The following is an 18,588-nucleotide window of genomic DNA, read 5'->3' on the forward strand; positions in this document are numbered from 1 at the left end:
TGCAGTTATTTTGTCGTTTGCAATGTTCTAGCCCTTGCAAAATGATCGACTTGTGTAATATTGTACGCCGATTTAATATGGGACACCCTCTTTCCCAGGTGGGAGGGGTTTTGTAACTTATCAGAATCAATTTTGGGCCCAAAATATACCAACTTCACAACGATCGAACCAATCGATGACACGAAAACACTTCTGCATATGGAAAATCATGTCGGGTAGTTTCCAACGTATAATGGCTATCCCACATTTAGTGCAGGGGAGGGGTGCCATTATTAAATTATTCAATTTTGAAATCGTCATAACTTTTTATCGACGCATCTGAGAGACGCAGAGGTTCTCGGTCTTCAGCAAAGTTGTTCTTTGAATCTTCAGCAATAAGATGCAGCATGAAGATTTTGAGTTCAGTGCAGTAACGCGGCCGTAGAAATTTTTGAACCGAAAAGTTATTTTTCCATACTAATTTCAAGACAAAATTAAAAAATTTTTGCTACCAACAATTTCAAATCCTTAAACCACCAAAATTTGCACTGGAACTCAAAGCTCAAGTTGCCAGAATTTATTAAGCAAGTATCCGGGCCGGACAAACCGAGCTCTTTTTTAATAAAAACCTGGCAAAATCCGGGCATTTGGTTTCAAAAGTGACGACCATAGATCCGGGCAATATTTCCCAAACCCCAGACATTTCAGTTCAAAAATCAAGAAAAAAAAATTATAAAAAAATTATTGTCATTAAAACTCATCGACAGATTTTGAATCGTGATTAAGGCTTCCAAAAATCCATTCATGATTATTTTCAGAAAACTTGCTCAAAAAATTTTGTTTTAGAGGCTTTCGTGGTTAATTTTTGTGTTTAATTTGCCAAATAAAGTGAAAAAATCCGGGCAAAACCTGGACATTTTTTAATGAAACCGGGCAACCGGAGCGGGCCGGCAACCGAGCGATCTGGCAACCGTACTCTAAGCTGTTAGATAGTTTTTGGCCTGATTTTGACCAGTCTAATATACATTTTTGTAGGTTGGTCCAAAAAACTGATCTTTGCCAAATTTCAGCTCAATCGGCCTCTTTTTAAGTAACATGTCTTTTGGCATTGACAAACAACAAATTCAATTGACATCACTTTTGGGTGCCTTGTAAGGTATTGCCTGACTACTTTTGCAATGCTTAGCGAGGTACCAGCAGTCAATTGAATTTATTGTTTGTCAATGTCAAAAGACATGTCCCCATTAAATTCTAATAACTTTTTCGAGTAATAAGATACGAAGTTAAGGCATCTGACAAAGCTGTTCAGCGGAAAATTTCCATCTGAGATTTTAAGAATTGGCACAAAAACCATAAGCTAAGGTTCGTTTCCATAGAAGAAAATAAAATTATGTTGATTTTTAAGTGCAAAATATTCATTTTTTCCATACAAACATAAAAGTTCAAATTTACTCATGTAAACGTTACTTAAAAATTCTGCAAAAAAATCATGTATGGGTTTTCTACAGTGGCATCCCAAATTGAGTAACCCAGGTTCTCTGAGTTGAGTGTGTTGATGAACAGAAGGAAGATGAACGTGTTTTCAACGAAGTGAAATAGATTCTGTTTTTAATTTTACAATAGTGGTTTCGTAGATTGGCGATCCTGCCAGGAGAAATAGGTATTCAATGATATTTTCTTTTAAACAATTAATGCAAATTATACTCGATGTTTTCATGAATCTCAATACAATGTCAGGTATCTTTTTATGAGTTTTGGAGTTGAAATTAATTTAATATACTTAGCATAATCATCTTTGAATATTCTGATGATATAAATGATAACATTGTTGTTTTCACAAAAAGTTGGTTTTTATGTTTGATTATATTGTTGTTCTGAATAACAAGCAGATAGTTCTGAAGATGTTCTATACTATGCAAAATGAAATATGAAATGTTTTTCAGTGTAGTTTTTCTGTGTAGTTTTTGTTTAATGCTATGCGCATTTGGGTAATGAAAATTTTAAAATTAACATGTCACAAAAAATGAAATTATAGTTGTTCAAAATTCAAACTGATTAATGATTTGAGCTCATGATGGTTATAAGTTAACTTATAATTTGAATATGCTGAACAGAAACATGAATAAAACGCTAAATTTGAGTAATAAAATTTTGTATCGAAATATCAAAGATTAATCTTTGATAAACTTAAAGGGTGTCTACGATGAAATTGCCACGCTATGAAATTGCTCTAACTTTTTAACCGTTGGGTAAAATTTAATGAAAATTTGAGTGGATTTAGTTCATAGTGCATTGTTTACATCATGCAAGTTGCAAAGTCCTGTGATCAAACCTCGCGGAAATGGAGTCGAAAGAACAGCTCGTGCGTGATAAAATCTTGCGCATTCATCACGAGCACAAGGATCTCTCTTGCATCGTTCCATTGCTAAATCGTTGGGAATCGTGAATTCAACGGTGTCGCGAGTGATTAAGCGTTTTGAGGAATGATTGACCACCAATCGGAAGCCCAGAAGTGAAGGAAAAAGTATTCCGTACAACACCAAAAATCACAACCGATGCCAAAAAAGGTACCCAATTCAGGCAAGAACGCCTTGCATGAAAAAACAACCATTCTTTATGTAAAAAAACACGAGTAATTGAATGGTCTACACCGCTTTCTGATTAAATGACTCTTAACGTCTTATTTTGCCCAATTTCCCCTTTTTTTGGGTGTAAAGATATAATTCCGATTGTAGCCATCTACCTTGCAACAAAAAAGTCATACAAACCATACGTATTTATGTAAAAATGTCAGTTGAATCGATTGGTGTACTCATTGGTGTACAATTTTTGTTTCTACTACGACAAGTGGCTCATTGTGCCTCTTTTCCCCTAAATTTAAGAATATTTTCAAAGAAATGCAGTCAAACAAAGTGTAATCCAACAATTTTTCATCATGAATGATCATTTTTGGTAGATTTTTTCATATTCTAGCTAATCGCGTCACTTTTTTGTACAAGAATGAATATAAATGGCTAAATATCCCCAACCTCCCCTAGCTTTTTTACATTTATGCATAAATTTCACTGTAACAATCGAGCGATTCACATACCAAATGCGAAAACCAAGTGATTTAGTGTAAAATTTGCCGCTGAATCGAGTGGTGTACACCGCTTAGTGCTCAGCTTACGAGAATGGCCGCAATCACTCCGATTTCTCCTAAAATCGAGCGATATGTGAAAAAAAATCATTATAACAAATGACAATGTATCATAAAATGCACAAAAATGATTGAAACAAGTGTAAAACTTATCGCTGAATCGAATGATGTACACCGCTTAGCGTTCAGTTGACGAGAAGAGCCTCAATCACCACGATTTCCCTAAATTCATTAAATTTCTTTGAAAAATACATTGTTACAAACGAAAATTCAATTTAACAGATACAAAAAACATTGAATCGGGTGTAAAACTTATTGCTAAATCAAATGATGTACACCGCTAAGCGTGAAGTTGACGAGAAGAGTCACAACCACCACAATTTCCCCTAAATTTATACAGTTTCTTGCATGCATGATTTATGATACATTGTCATTTGTTATAAATTATAATCATTATAACTTATAATGATTTTTTTCCACATATCGCTCGATTTTAGGAGAAATCGGGGTGATTGCGGCCATTCTCGTAAGCTGAGCACTAAGCGGTGTACACCACTCGATTCAGCGACAAATTTTACACTAAATCACTTGGTTTTCGCATTTGGTATGTGAATCGCTCGATTGTTACAGTGAAATTTATGCATAAATTTAAAAAATCTAGGGGAGGTTGGGGATATTTAGCCATTTATATTCATTCTTGTACAAAAAAGTGACGCGATTAGCTAGAATATGAATAAATTTTCCAAAAATGATCATTCATGATGAAAAACTGTTGGATTACACTTTGTTTGACTGCATTTCTTTGAAAAAAATCTTAAATTTAGGGGAAAAGAGGCACAATGAGCCACTTGTCGTAGTACAAACAAAAATTGTAGTACACCAATCGATTCAGCTGACATTTTTAAATAAATAAGTATGGTTTGTATGACTTTTTGGTTGCAAGGTAGATGGCTACAATCGGAATTATAACTTTGCACCCAAAAAAATAGGGGAAATCGTGCAAAATGAGACGTTAAGAGTCATTTAATCAGAAAACGGTGTAGACCATTCGATTCTCGTGTTTTTTTGCATAAGAAATGATAGTTTTCCAAAATTTGAAAAAAAAGTTTAGGCGATCGTCACAGAAATAGGTACCTTTTTTTGATTAAAAATCCCCACTGTGCGATGTTGGGGTCTTCAACCGAAACTCGAACGCCTCCGTTCGGGATTTGGATAAGAAGCTGCAACTAAGCCGAAATTTTGTCCAGAAGGCCGAAACAACGAGAAGCAGAACAAGTCCGACAAAACCCGTGCCAGGAAGTTGAACCTCAATATGCTGACGAAAGTTGAATGCTGCATAATGGACGATGAAACATATGTGAAGGCCGACTTCAAACAGATCCCCGGCAACCTGTTTTGTACGGCCAAGGATAAGTTCAGCGTTCCTAGATTCCAATTCTAGATGTTGGAGTAGTCCACCAGGATGAATGCTTGAATCTTGAGGGCGAATCTTCTGTTCCAATGTTTCGAAAATTTCCGTTGCTGGATCGCTTCCACTCAAAAGTTCCCCAATTTTCTGTATTTTGAAATTGGTTTCAACTTTTATTGACAGCAAAAACGCGTCCTCTTTACTCGGCCACAGCCTACTGAGTCCAATTGACTATAAGTAAAATTATTTCCATACAAACTCTCCCGCTGACAATTCAGACGATTCGGTTCCTCGACTTTTCACATCTTGTTGGAATGTTGGAATAGCTTGTTTTTGGAAAAACAGACATGAAAACAATTGTCGGATTACTATTCCTTATACTATAAAGTGCCGTGGACTCCTTACGTCATCACTTTTGGCAAGCGATTTCAACTGATTTTCGCTATACATCTTGTACTAAACTTTCGTTTTATCAGCCAAAGCAATATTTTTTTTTGCAGAAAATGGTTACATTTGGAGATCACATCACACTTTCTAATGTATTGATAGTCATGAAAAATTGTGTGGTGTTCGATGACATCTTGTTATGGCGTCTAACCCATAAGATTTAGTAAAATAAGTCAGGCAGTCATATCCAATTCAAAGTTCTCAGTACAACGAAAAGTGTCGTCTACAAATTTGTTTCGTTCCATTAAGTTTTTTATTCACGACCAGAATAGCTTTAGTTACATATGCAGGAGTCCTTCACTTTGTTTCCAATCCAGCGCAGGAATTTGCTTATTCTCGTATAGACACCCGGGTAGTTTTTCTGGGCACATGCTCTACCCCAGGATACAACCCCTGCCAATTCGTAACGTCGGGTATCGTTGTTGAATATTTGAAGCGGTCCACCACTGTCACCCTGAAACGAATTTAGAAAAAGTGGTTTAACCCATCTACTCCTAAATATGTCAAAGCCATACCTGACAAGAATCGCGACCCCCTTCCAAGTACCCTGCGCAGAGCATTTTGTTGGTGATCTGAAAGCCCCAGTAGCCCGCCTTTCGGCAAGCCGTGTTCGTAAGAATTGGTACCGGAAGTTCCTGAAGGGTAGCCGCCAACCCGCCGACTGCCGTTTTGCCCCATCCGGTTACGACGGCCATTTTTCCCTCGTACAGCTTATCGTTGGCCGGCGGAAGACAGATCGGAACCAGCTGATCTCCCACATTGACCGGAAACATCAGCTCTAGCAGTGCCAGGTCGTTGTTGTTGGTCAGTATATTGTAGAAGAAGGATTTGATCGATTTGACGCTACGTTCCACTGAACTTGAGGTAGGGTTGGTCCGGTTGTGAACCAGAAATTGAATCCTGAATCTGGCGGGATCCGTCCGAAAAACACAGTGAGCTGCGGTAATGACATAGCGATCGGTGATGAGAGAACCGCCGCAAATAAATTTGTTATTGTAGTACAGCGCAGCCATCCACGAGTACTTATTCTCTGGGGCAGTCATGCCACCGACAATTTTCGCTCCCGTTTCCTTATTTCCACATTCTAAAGCACACAAATTAATTCAGAATTAACTTTTTCACATTTGTAATTTCAATAAATGTACGACATCTACATAATTTAAATTGCGTACTGAGACAATAACTTACTACATGCGGTACAGTTCAGTTCTCTGCTTCCGATCGTCACTGCACCTGCTGTCAAGGAGCTTGATTGCCATTCATCATAGAACGTATCAACTCGCGTGGGTCGAGTTTGAATCTACTGAAATCGTTAATAACGGGCGGTATAATTACTTTTGTCTTACGATGGGCAGTAGTCTTGTCAAGTAGTGTAACGACTTTCAAACATTTCACTCTTACCGGTGTATCATCAAACGTTTTTCCCGAAGAAGAAGATCCTTGTCGGTTGCTTCCGGTCGGTTGCCCATAAATCACTGAGAATATCCACAGCAAAGCCACCAACAACCACTGGACATTGGCTAACGATAGTGAAACTAGTTTGATATCCATCAGACGACGACAGCTTCTATCACCTGTTTTTTTTATGAACTCCGAACACCACAGAATCCGTCTGCTCATGTGTGATCTCGATGAGCCACCGAGTAGAACTGTGGGTTCTTTTAATATTTTTGGGTCAACTTTTTTTGTTCTATTTTTTCATCTCATTCACTTCAGCAGTCTTGTGGCTTTTATCTGCGGCTGGACCATTTGTTGTCCGTACGTTCATTCATTCATTGGTTGAATAAATATAACGGGATCATACGGAAGATATGTCATTATGGCATCGTCCGGTGATGAGTAATCTTCTCTGGGGATGATAGTGGGGGAAAGGTTGTTTATCATACTTGACTAATTTGTTGACATTTTTTTTGCTTGGAATTAAAATATTATGATTTATTTAAATCTTAGTAATTTTTGAAATTTATGTCTTTTTTAATCATTTTTGTCATTTTTGTCATTTTTGTCATTTTTGTAATTTTTGTCATTTTTGTCCTTTTTGTCATTTTTGTCATTTTTGTTATTATTGTCATTTTTGTAATTTTTGTAATTTTTGTAATTTTTGTAATTTTTGTAATTTTTGTAATTTTTGTAATTTTTGTAATTTTTGTAATTTTTGTAATTTTTGTAATTTTTGTAATTTTTGTAATTTTTGTAATTTTTGTAATTTTTGTAATTTTTGTAATTTTTGTAATTTTTGTAATTTTTGTAATTTTTGTAATTTTTGTAATTTTTGTAATTTTTGTAATTTTTGTAATTTTTGTAATTTTTGTAATTTTTTTAATTTTTGTAATTTTTGTAATTTTTGTAATTTTTGTAATTTTTTCCATGTTTGTCATTTTTGTCATTTTTGTCATTTTTGTCATTTTTGTCATTTTTGTCATTTTTGTCATTTTTATCATTTTTGTCATTTTTGTCATATTTGTCTCTTTTGTCATTTTTGTCATTTTTGTCATTTTTGTCATTTTTGTCATTTTTGTCATTTTTGTCATTTTTGTCATTTTTGTCATTTTTGTCATTTTTGTCATTTTTGTCATTTTTGTCATTTTTGTCATTTTTGTCATTTTTGTCATTTTTGTCATTTTTGTCATTTTTGTCATTTTTGTCATTTTTGTCATTTTTGTCATTTTTGTCATTTTTGTCATTTTTGTCATTTTTGTCATTTTTGTCATTTTTGTCATTTTTGTCATTTTTGTCATTTTTGTCATTTTTGTCATTTTTGTCATTTTTGTCATTTTTGTCATTTTTGTCATTTTTGTCATTTTTGTCATTTTTGTCATTTTTGTCATTTTTGTCAATTTTGTCAATTTTATCATTTTTGTCATTATGGTTATTTTGGTCGTTTTTGTCATTTTTGTCATTTTTGTCATTTTTGTCATTTTTGTCATTTTTGTCATTTTTGTCATTTTTGTCATTTTTGTCATTTTTGTCATTTTTGTCATTTTTGTCATTTCTGTCATTTTTGTCATTTTTGTCATTTTTGTCATTTTTGTCATTTTTGTCATTTTTGTCATTTTTGTCATTTTTGTCATTTTTGTCATTTTTGTCATTTTTGTCATTTTTGTCATTTTTGTCATTTTTGTCATTTTTGTAATTTTTGTCATTTTTGTCATTTTTGTCATTTTTGTCATTTTTGTCATTTTTGTCATTTTTGTCATTTTTGTCATTTTTGTCATTTTTGTCATTTTTGTCATTTTTGTCATTTTTGTCATTTTTGTCATTTTAGTCATTTTAGTCATTTTTGTCATTTTTGTCATTTTTGTCATTTTTGTCATTTTTGTCATTTTTGTCATTTTTGTCATTTTTGTCATTTTTGTCATTTTTGTCATTTTTGTCATTTTTGTCATTTTTGTCATTTTTGTCATTTTTGTCATTTTTGTCATTTTTGTCATTTTTGTCATTTTTGTCATTTTTGTCATTTTTGTCATTTTTGTCATTTTTGTCATTTTTGTCATTTTTGTCATTTTTGTCATTTTTGTCATTTTTGTCATTTTTGTCATTTTTGTCATTTTTGTCATTTTTGTCATTTTTGTCATTTTTGTCATTTTTGTCATTTTTGTCATTTTTGTCATTTTTGTCATTTTTGTCATTTTTGTCATTTTTGTCATTTTTGTCATTTTTGTCATTTTTGTCATTTTTGTCATTTTTGTCATTTTTGTCATTTTTGTCATTTTTGTCATTTTTGTCATTTTTGTCATTTTTGTCATTTTTGTAATTTTTATAATTTTTGTAATTTTTGTAATTTTAGTAATTTTTGTAATTTTTGTAATTTTTGTAATTTTTGTAATTTTTGTAATTTTTGTAATTTTTGTAATTTTTGTAATTTTTGTAATTTTTGTAATTTTTGTAATTTTTGTAATTTTTGTAATTTTTGTAATTTTTGTAATTTTTGTAATTTTTGTAATTTTTGTAATTTTTGTAATTTTTGTAATTTTTGTAATTTTTGTAATTTTTGTAATTTTTGTAATTTTTGTCATTTTTGTAATTTTTGTAATTTTTGTTATTTTTGTCATTATTGTAATTTTTGTAATTTTTGTAATTTTTGTAATTTTTGTAATTTTTGTAATTTTTGTAATTTTTGTAGTTTTTATAATTTTTGTCATTTTAGTCATTTTCGTCATTTTTGTCATTTTTGTCATTTTTGTCATTTTTGTCATTTTTGTCATTTTTGTCATTTTTGTCATTTTTGTCATTTTTGTCATTTTTGTCATTTTTGTCATTTTTGTCATTTTTGTCATTTTTGTCATTTTTGTCATTTTTGTCATTTTTGTCATTTTTGTCATTTTTGTCATTTTTGTCATTTTTGTCATTTTTGTCATTTTTGTCATTTTTGTCATTTTTGTCATTTTTGTCATTTTTGTCATTTTTGTCATTTTTGTCATTTTTGTCATTTTTGTCATTTTTGTCATTTTTGTCATTTTTGTCATTTTTGTCATTTTTGTCATTTTTGTCATTTTTGTCATTTTTGTCATTTTTGTCATTTTTGTCATTTTTGTCATTTTTGTCATTTTTGTCATTTTTGTCATTTTTGTCATTTTTGTCATTTTTGTCATTTTTGTCATTTTTGTCATTTTTGTCATTTTTGTCATTTTTGTCATTTTTGTCATTTTTGTCATTTCTGTCATTTTTGTCATTTTTGTCATTTTTGTCATTTTTGTCATTTTTGTCATTTTTGTCATTTTTGTCATTTTTGTCATTTTTGTCATTTTTGTCATTTTTGTCATTTTTGTCATTTTTGTCATTTTTGTCATTTTTGTCATTTTTGTCATTTTTGTCATTTTTGTCATTTTTGTCATTTATGTCATTTTTGTCTTTTTTTATAATTTTTTTCAGTTTTTTCAGTTTTTTCATTTTTGTAATTTTTTTCTTTTTTGTATTTTTTTACCTTTCGTAATTTTTATCATTTTTGTAATTTTTGTCATTTTTTTTAAATTTTTTGTGATTTATGTTTTATTTACATAGTATTCCGTCTCACGACATAACTTGACGAACATTATTCCTAAAATTCAATCGGTCCATGGCAACCGTTCTCCAATTTCTCGGGCACCCCACGTTCGCCAGATCACGCTCCACTTGGTCTAACCACCTCGCTCGTTGCGCCCCCGCTCGTCTTGTTCCTACCGGATTCGTAGCGAACACCTGTTTTGCAGGACAGTCGTCCGGCATTCTCGCAACATGTCCCGCCCAGCGTATCCGGCCAGCCTTCACCACCTTCTGGATACTGGGTTCGCCGTAGAGGCGCGCGAGCTCGTGGTTCATCCTTCGCCTCCACACTCCGTTCTCCTGTACGCCGCCAAAGATGGTTCTTAACACTCGTCGCTCGAATACTCCGAGTGTACGCAGGTCCTCCTCGAGCAATATCCATGTCTCGTGCCCGTAGAGAACAACCGGTCTAATGAGCGTCATATGCAGGTTACACTTCGTGCGAGGGCTAAGTCTTCTCGACCGCAGTTGCTTGTGGAGTCCATAGTAGGCACGACTTCCGCTGATAATTCGCCTCCGGATCTCACGGCTGGTGTCATTGTCTGCGGTCACCAGTGAACCGAGATAGACAAAGTCTTCGACTATCTCCAGCTCGTCGCCGTCGATCGTGACCTTGTTATTACTGGACAAGCGGGTTCGGTCGGTCTCGGATCCGCAGGCCAGCATGTACTTCGTCTTGGACGTATTAATCATCAACCCAATCCTTCCTGCTTCGCGTTTCAGTTTGCGGTAGATCTCCTCCACCGCCGCAGATGATCTGCCGACTATATCAATGTCATCGGCAAAGCAGATAAGTTGACTGGATCTGTTGAAAATCGTGCCCCGCATTTCGCCCACCGCTCGTCGAATAACACCTTCTAGCGCCACGTTGAACATCATGCAGGATAGACCATCACCTTGTCGAAGCCCCCTGCGCGATTCGAATGAACTCGACAATTCACCCGAAATCCGCACACAGCACTGCGTTGCATCCATCGTCGCCTTGATCAGTCTGATCAGCTTCCCGGAAAAGCCGTTCTCGTCCATGATTTTCCATAGCTCGTTACGGTCGATCGTGTCGTATGCGGCTTTGAAGTCGATGAATAGATGATGCGTAGGGACTTGGTGTTCACGGCATTTTTGGAGGATTTGCCGTAATGTGAATATCTGGTCCGTCGTGGACCGTCCCTCCATGAAGCCGGCCTGATGACTTCCCACGAATCTGTTTGCTTGTGGCGTTAGGCGGCGGAGTAGGATTCGGGACAACACTTTGTAGGCGGCATTGAGGACAGTGATCGCTCGGTAGTTCTCACAGTCCAATTTGTCGCCCTTCTTGTAGATGGGGCATATTACCCCCTCCTTCCACTCCTCCGGTAGCTGTTCTATGTCCCAGATCCGGACTATCAACCGATGTAGGCAATCGGCCAACCTGTCCGGGCCCATTTTGATGAGTTCAGCTGCGATGCCATCCTTCCCAGCCGACTTGTTTCTATTCAGCTGGCGAATGGCTTCCTTAACTTCACTCATCGTTGGGAGTGGCTCGTCTTCGTCGTCGGCTACGCCGGCGATGTACCTTCCCCCACCGTCTTGATCTTCTGCATGTGCGCCGTTCAGGTGTTCATCGAAGTGCTGCTTCCACCTTTTGATCACCTCACGATTGTCCGTCAGGATACCCCCGTCCTTATCCCGGCACATTTCGGCTTGCGGCACGAAGCCTTTGCGGGATGCGTTGAGTTTCTGATAGAACTTTCGTGTTTCTTGGGAACGATGCAGCTGCTCCAGCTCCTGGAGCTCCTCCTCCTCCAGGCGGCGCTTTTTCTCCTGGAAAAGTCGGACTCGCTGCCTCTTCCGCTGTCGGTGATTTTCCACATTTCGACGGGTGCCTCTTTGCACTACTGCCGCCCGCGCGGCATTTTCTTCGTCCATCACCCTCCTACACTCCTCGTCGAACCAGTCGTTCCGTCGAGATCGCTCCACATAACCGATGACGTTCTCCGCCGCACTGTTGATGGCTGTTTTGATGGTATCCCAACAGTCCTCGAGAGGGGCTTCGTCAAGCTCGCCCTCTGCCGGCAGCGCTGCTTCGACCGATTGCGCGTAGTCTGCCGCGACCTCAGGTTGCTTCAGTCGCGCGATGTTTAACCGAGGCGGGCGCCGGTTTCGCTTGTTGTTCACTACGGAGAGTTTTGGGCGCATCTTCACCATCACCAGACAATGGTCCGACTCGATGTTGGCGCCCCGACAGGATCTGACGTCGATGATGTCCGAAAAGTGCCGGCTGTCGATCAAAACGTGGTCGATCTGTGATTGCGTTTGGTACGGTGATCTCCAGGTGTACGTGTGGGAGGCGGTGCTGAAAAAAGGTACTACGTACGGCCATTCGTTTGGAGGCGGGGAAGTCAATAAGTCTGAGGCCGTTTTCGTTGGTCAGCTGGTGCGCGCTGAACCTTCCAATTGTCGGTTTAAATTCCTCCTCCTGGCCGACCTGAGCATTGAAATCCCCGATGACGATCTTGATATCATGTTTTGGGCAACGGTCGTATTCACGCTCCAGCTGCGCGTAGAATTCGTCTTTGTCGTCACCGGTACTTCCGAGGTGAGGGCTGTGCACGTTGATGATGCTGATGTTGAAGAACCGGCCCTTGATTCTCAACCGGCACATTCGTGAGTTGATCGGCCACCACCCGATCACGCGCTTTTGCATCTTTCCCATCACTATAAAAGCTGTTCCAAGCTCGTGTGTGTTGCCGCAGCTCTGGTTGATGGCACGACCATCTGGATACGTTCGTACCGTGGAGTCCTTCCAGCATACCTCCTGCAGCGCTACGATGTCGAATTTGCGGCTCTTCAATTCGTTGGAGAGCACGTGGGTACTGCCCACAAAATTTAGAGATCGGCAGTTCCATGTTCCAAGTTTCCAATCGCTAGTCCCTTTTCGTCGCGTGGGTCTTTGCCGATTTCCATCCAAAATTTGTTGTTCGTTATTCGTTGCTTATGTTTTTTAGTAGTCACAGGCTCGCAAGGCCCGCAGCTAACCCCACTATCTCGCAAGAGGACCGTCGTGATGTTGCTGTTTTGGGTCCCGAACACCACCAGGACGTTGTTGCACTCCGCACGTCGCCCCTGACATGGAGAACAGACGCGTACGAAGCCCCCTGACTCAGTCTGCATGCGACCAAAGCATCCACCGGGGTTGGGTACCCGATCTCCGCTAAGGTTGCTCGCACCCCAGCTAGCACCACGGGGAGGTAGAGAATCGGAGTTGCAGACAAGAGGTGATATGACCACTACCCGAGGGTTGGGTGTATGGGGTCTCGAGTTGCACATTGTCTACTTCACTAGCCAGTGATTTATGTAGTTTTTGTTATTTTGTAATTTTTGTTTTTTTGTCATTTTTGTAATTTTTGTAATGTTTGTAATTTTTGTTCATTTTATCGAATTATTGTTTGTATGTATGTATGTATGAGAACCCACCAGTGGCTGATAGGTCTTTCGACCCGAGTCGGTACGGGAAGTCTCGATCGCACGTTCAAATAATGTCCATGCTTAACTCACAAACAATATTTGCAGTGCAACCTAGGGGTCCGTTACCACTGGTTTGGGATAGGTTTGACTCACCAAACTCTCTTCCAACTGTTCGAAACAAATTTAGAATTATGAAAAGGAACCATAGTATCCTTCTCATGATTCCATATTTGCCGAGATACTCCGGCTGGCTTGAACCCACAATCCATTGTATATCAGTCTTTCGTTCGCTTGATGACCTATCCAACCCCCCCCACGAATCCCCTTTAATAGAGTTAAGCTATTTTACATTTCATAGTTAATAAATCATACAGTTATCTCGAGAAAAATCAATGAGACAATCTTACCATTTCTGTTGAATTTGATTTATACTCATCCGTAAATCGTCATTTACCGAGACCTTCATCAGTCAGCAAAGATTCTCTGGATATACCATGCTTATTCGGCCGGACGTTGCACTTCGAAATCTTACCTCAAATTTCTTCACATAATCAAAAACACTTATCCACATAACTTCCATTGACTAGACAATTGAAGTAATTTCCTCTTCCATTAAATTTGACCCTCGTGCAGTCCTAGTTTGCATTTGGCTCTAGTAACTCCATCTTTATGCACTATTTTCGGTGGCTACTTCCGCTGGAAACATTCGGTCACCGATTGATATCACTTTTATCGTTTTCTTCAGACTTTGTAACATTAAAAATACTAAAATTATCAAATTGTGAATTCGTGAAAAAAAGCACGTCTACTCTTTGTTCATTTTATCGAATTATTGTTCATTTTATCGTTTTTGTCATTTTTTTGTCATTTTTGTCATTTTTTTAAAAAAAATTTTTTATTTTTGTAATTTTTGCCATTTTTGTCATCTTTGTCTTTTTTGTCATTTTTGTCATTTTTGACATTTTTGTCATTTTTGTCATTTTTGTCATTTTTGTCATTTTTGTCATTTTTGTAATTATTGAAATTGAAATATCGTTTCGAATGGTAATCGGAACGGAAATTAATCGGATCTGAGTTTTTAGAAATGGTTCTTTTGAGATGCCTATACATATAAGACATTATTTTTTTTTTTGCAAAGGGAATTTCGAAGGTCCAACAGCCAAAAATTTAAACAATCACTAATTCATGTTGCAATAGTTTGACAGAACCGTTCCAGCCTGACGGGTTCCTACAAACTATTAGATCATCATTATTTATTTTCTTTCTCATTACTCCAGTCACATTTTGTTGGAATGGTGCATGATGCTGGTATGGGTGAAATATTTTTTTTTGTTTTTTTTTCTCTTTCGATTTCTCGATTAAAATTTACCGACTAGTAATGATTCGTCTCTTAATATTTACAGTAAACAACAGCTATTGCATATTGACATAGTATTTTTTGTGTTTCTTCAGATAAGTTAGTGTTTTGTATACAACCATAATTGTATGATAACGATTCAACACAATTATCCATTCCGTTTGCTTCGCGGAATAAAAATTTGAAATTTTTTCCTCGTTCAGTCAATCGAGCATTTTTCACTAGCCCGGAAGAAGATGCAATTTTTTTTATATTATTTCAAGTAAGGTTTCTACATTTCCGAAGGTTGAGTGAGAGGCAGAAAATAGGAAACTAAAAAGGTAAATAATTAGACTACATTGCAATATGAACTCCCTGTTCGTTGTCACATTGGTTTTTAGTTGATTGTTCTTTTTGTTATTTTTGTTTTGCTTCGATGAATGGAACCTGAAAGTCACACGACCTGGAAACTGCGGCTGCAACTGCGTTTGGATTTCATTGGGGCGGAAAATTCTTCAGCATGACTCTCCCGGTTCGGTTATTTGCAGCCTACTACGATTGCAGTTGGATCCTCTAGGTTCATAAGTTTGGGCTCGCTTGTTTTACTTCGTTTCGCTTTCTATCAGCTGGGATGACATGGCCGGTTCACTGGGTTGGTAATTTGGGATCAAATCCAGCCGTTGCCGTTGCCTTTTTTCTCCAATCTAAGTGAAGGGATGATATAAAAAGTTTTTAAAATTCTACTAAAATTTTAATCTAGGTTCTATCTACTTACCAACTGTCTCAAGATGGCATTCATCGCAAATCGCATTCCCTGCTCAAACTGTTCGTGGCCGTTGTAAGATGGCACCGGTTCCTCTCGAATGATGAGCCCATTGTCCAGCATACCGTCATCAGCTAAGGTTCTCAGCTCCGGCGCAAGATCTAAACTTTTGCTGCGTTCCATCAGCTTAAGGTAAGGTAGAGGAGGAACCGGACTGTCGTTGGAAGATCCTCCACCGGCTTCTATTTCACCACCGATGAGGGCGAGACCCCCGGCCGGAAGCGGAAGCGAGGATCGTTTTCCATGGCCACCGTAGCAGGCGTGACCGAATGCTGCGCAGCCTCCTATGGATGAGGTTCAAAGATTTTCCAGTTTATTAAAATCATGTATAAACATGTCAACTTGTATGCACAAACATTGCATCGATTGCTTTGTTAATTTGATTTTCTTTTATTTAGAACTAATTTCACACATTTTAATTGAAGACTGTCGGATGATACGAGTTACGATTAAGAAGTGTGGTCCTAGCTTCCATACAAACTTGTTTTCCCATAAAAATTGTCAAAATTGTCAAAATTTTTAAAATTGTCAAAATTGTTAAAATTGTCAAAATTGTCAAAATTGTCAAAATTGTCAAAATTGTCAAAATTTTTCAAAATTTTCCAAAATTGTCAAAATTGTTGAAATTGTCAAAATTGTCAAAATTGTCAAAATGGACAAATCGCTTCCAAAATTTTTATTGTTTTTCGACATTTGCTTTCTGTGGGTTGGTGGTTTAAGCATTTGTAAGATGCTAGCCATCATACCCTCGAAAGAAGTAAGCTTAGTGTTAAGTTAACGGAATCTTTTCGAAGAAACATCAAGTTTCATTGAGATATTATGTTCTCTTTTTTGAATCTATTTTGATTTCTTAAAAATTCACTTAGCAATCATTAAAACCAATAAATATTTGAAAATAATTTTTTCTTTTTTTTATGACTTGACTTAGCGAAACACCTCAGGTCACCTGATGACACAAATATGTCAAACAGCCGATTAACTCCATTCCTTCGTCTTTCCCTGATCTTTTTCTTCCTCCAATTTGAGTTTTGGTTGTATCGGAATAGCCATCAGTTTGCTGTTCACGATACCAAATCTTAGCAGCAAATCAGTGATGGTTGGCTTATTTTCAGGCTCCCTCCGCTGAAAACAAGATCAACCTTCATGCCTAGGAAAAGCTTCAGCTTTCCCATATCGGACATCTCAAACTGTGAAGATAGCTGCGGTTTCAGTTTGGTCAGCACATCCAGTCGATCCGACACAAGAAGTAAGTCGTCGACGTACAGTAGCAGGAAGTCGACAAATCCCTTTCTGCTCACATGGTAGATACAGCTATCCGCGTTGAACCGCTTAAATTCGAGCTTCGTCACGAACTAATGGAACTGTATATATATATGTATATTTGCACACACCTCCCTTCTCGAACGTTAGGCGAAACCGGGAGGGCAATGCCATTGTGTTGCTGTTGAAGCCGTAAGCTGTTGGCTTCATCGAAGGTAGTAGGTCCGACCGAATCGCCTTCGCCTGGTTGGAAGCTTGTGGACCACGGGCTTGTAGGACGTCAGTTGAATTGTATGCTGCCGCAAGGCGGAGGTTCCGATGGGTACGGGAATAGGAATCGACCAAACACCTTCGTCCGTCTTGTTCTGCGGCCACGTAGTAGTTCTGGAGTTCTTTGCCGAAAACCAAGGGATTCTATGGTGGAACAATAGATGCATAAGCGGCCATACCCTGGCGATGACAAAATGGCGGCTCGGTGCTAAACTCGGTTCTTGTGGTGTGGTTAACACCGAAGTAAGCCAGCACCAGGAAACCGCCTTTGACCGGCTTTGACCCGAGCAATGAGGTCATTGCTCTCTTCGCGCACGTCTTTGCGTCGAGGCGTCGCTGTCGTTCAGATTGATTACCAACAGCCTCGGCTACTACGATTGGCCCTCTGGTTGTGGAGTGCTGAAGCTTGATGTGTGAGGAGGCGTATGGTGCTGTCGGCGCATTGAAGGCTTTTTTTGCGAAAAAACTTTGCACATAGTCATAGTGACTGCGATAAATGCTGAAACCTACTTTTACTCGCTTCAAATCTGGAAAACCTCAATGGAAGTGTTATCTACGCTTACAGATTGCTTCAGGCCGTACAATGCTTTCTTGAAATAGCAAACGAGGTCAAGATTGGTCCTACCGAGGTTTTCCTGTTGCCGCATATAAATTTCCTCTTTTAGCAGGCCGTTGAGGAAAGCCGTACGTACGTCGATTTGGTGGACATGGTACCCCTTCTTATTCGCCACCGTCATATGCATTCTAACTGTGGTGATCTTCGCTACAAGGGCGTACATTTCGTCGAAAAGAAACCCCTTCCGTTGCGAGCAGCCTTTCGCAACAAGCCGCGCCTGGTAGCGAACGAAGTTCTTGGTTTGGTCCCGTTTCACGTTGAAAACACTTGCAGTCCACAAGTCGATTTCCTTTTCGAACCAGCTCCCAGGTCCCGTTCTTCCTCAGCTCATCGATGCTGGATGGTAGGTACTCTACGAACGCCAACGAATTCAAAGCGAAAGCCATCGCCATATCGTCCAATTTGCACGGCATACTAAAGGAGCCGGAACTCAGCTTCTTCTTTTTCTTCTTCTTACTCTCGTCGTAAACAAATTCACGAGATGTAAAAATCACTTTTCTTTTTGGGTTTCAAATCCTGTATCCATTCGTGGTGTACACCATTCGCTTCTTGGATCTAATTTACTGCGCTTTTCTTCCGGCAGCCAGGTGAAAGCGGTCGAATAAAACACACGCATCTAGTCAATATTAGGCTTTCTCTCGTACCACATTTCAAACTATTTTATCCTTTCGGACGACGGGCTTCTATTCAGGATGTAAGCAGTAATTACAACGGCCTTGTCCCACATGGATTTTGGCAGACCAGCAACTTGCAGCATGTAACGAGATTTATCCAACAAAGTCGCGATAAACCTCTGTCACTGGTTTCGTTAAAGGACGGTCTCGTTTGGTTACCTGGCAAGCAC

The 18,588-nt window shown here is 38.2% G+C and overlaps 2 protein-coding genes across 3 annotated transcripts in view; both read right to left on the reverse strand.

Annotated features, from left to right (window-relative positions):
- Window positions 1–5,247: 5,247 nt before the first annotated feature.
- LOC129738322 (plasminogen-like) lies at window positions 5,248–6,599 on the reverse strand. Its single transcript, XM_055729505.1, has 4 exons — window positions 6,375–6,599; window positions 6,162–6,273; window positions 5,489–6,057; window positions 5,248–5,427 (listed from the first exon to the last, which is right to left on the reverse strand). Exons 1-4 carry the CDS (start codon window positions 6,591–6,593, stop codon window positions 5,248–5,250), a joined length of 1,080 nt encoding a protein of 359 aa, XP_055585480.1. The 5' UTR covers window positions 6,594–6,599.
- Window positions 6,600–14,634: 8,035 nt separating this feature from the next.
- The window catches only part of LOC129745177 (neuropeptide CCHamide-2-like), a 32,543-nt gene continuing 28,589 nt past the window's right edge, over window positions 14,635–18,588 (reverse strand). For both annotated transcript variants that reach the window (XM_055738111.1, XM_055738104.1), the window contains exons 3-4: window positions 15,551–15,882; window positions 14,635–15,479 (exon numbers count right to left, since the gene is read on the reverse strand). In XM_055738111.1, the coding sequence (XP_055594086.1) occupies window positions 15,378–15,479; window positions 15,551–15,882 (434 nt within the window). In that variant the 3' untranslated portion in view covers window positions 14,635–15,377. The remainder of the gene's footprint in view (window positions 15,480–15,550; window positions 15,883–18,588) is intronic.

This window comes from Uranotaenia lowii, chromosome 1, assembly GCF_029784155.1.
Source record: "Uranotaenia lowii strain MFRU-FL chromosome 1, ASM2978415v1, whole genome shotgun sequence".
Lineage (NCBI taxonomy): Eukaryota > Metazoa > Arthropoda > Insecta > Diptera > Culicidae > Uranotaenia > Uranotaenia lowii.

Excerpts from the sequence above, each read along its gene's own strand:
- LOC129738322 (XM_055729505.1), bottom strand. The coding sequence starts at position 6,593 with ATGAGCAGACGGATTCTGTGGTGTTCGGAGTTCATAAAAAAAACAGGT. Across the intron at positions 6,274-6,374 it reads AAACGTTTGATGATACACCG|ATTCAAACTCGACCCACGCG; the intron begins GTAAGAGTGAAA and ends CGATTTCAGTAG. Across the intron at positions 5,428-5,488 it reads GGGGTCGCGATTCTTGTCAG|GGTGACAGTGGTGGACCGCT; the intron begins GTATGGCTTTGA and ends AATTCGTTTCAG.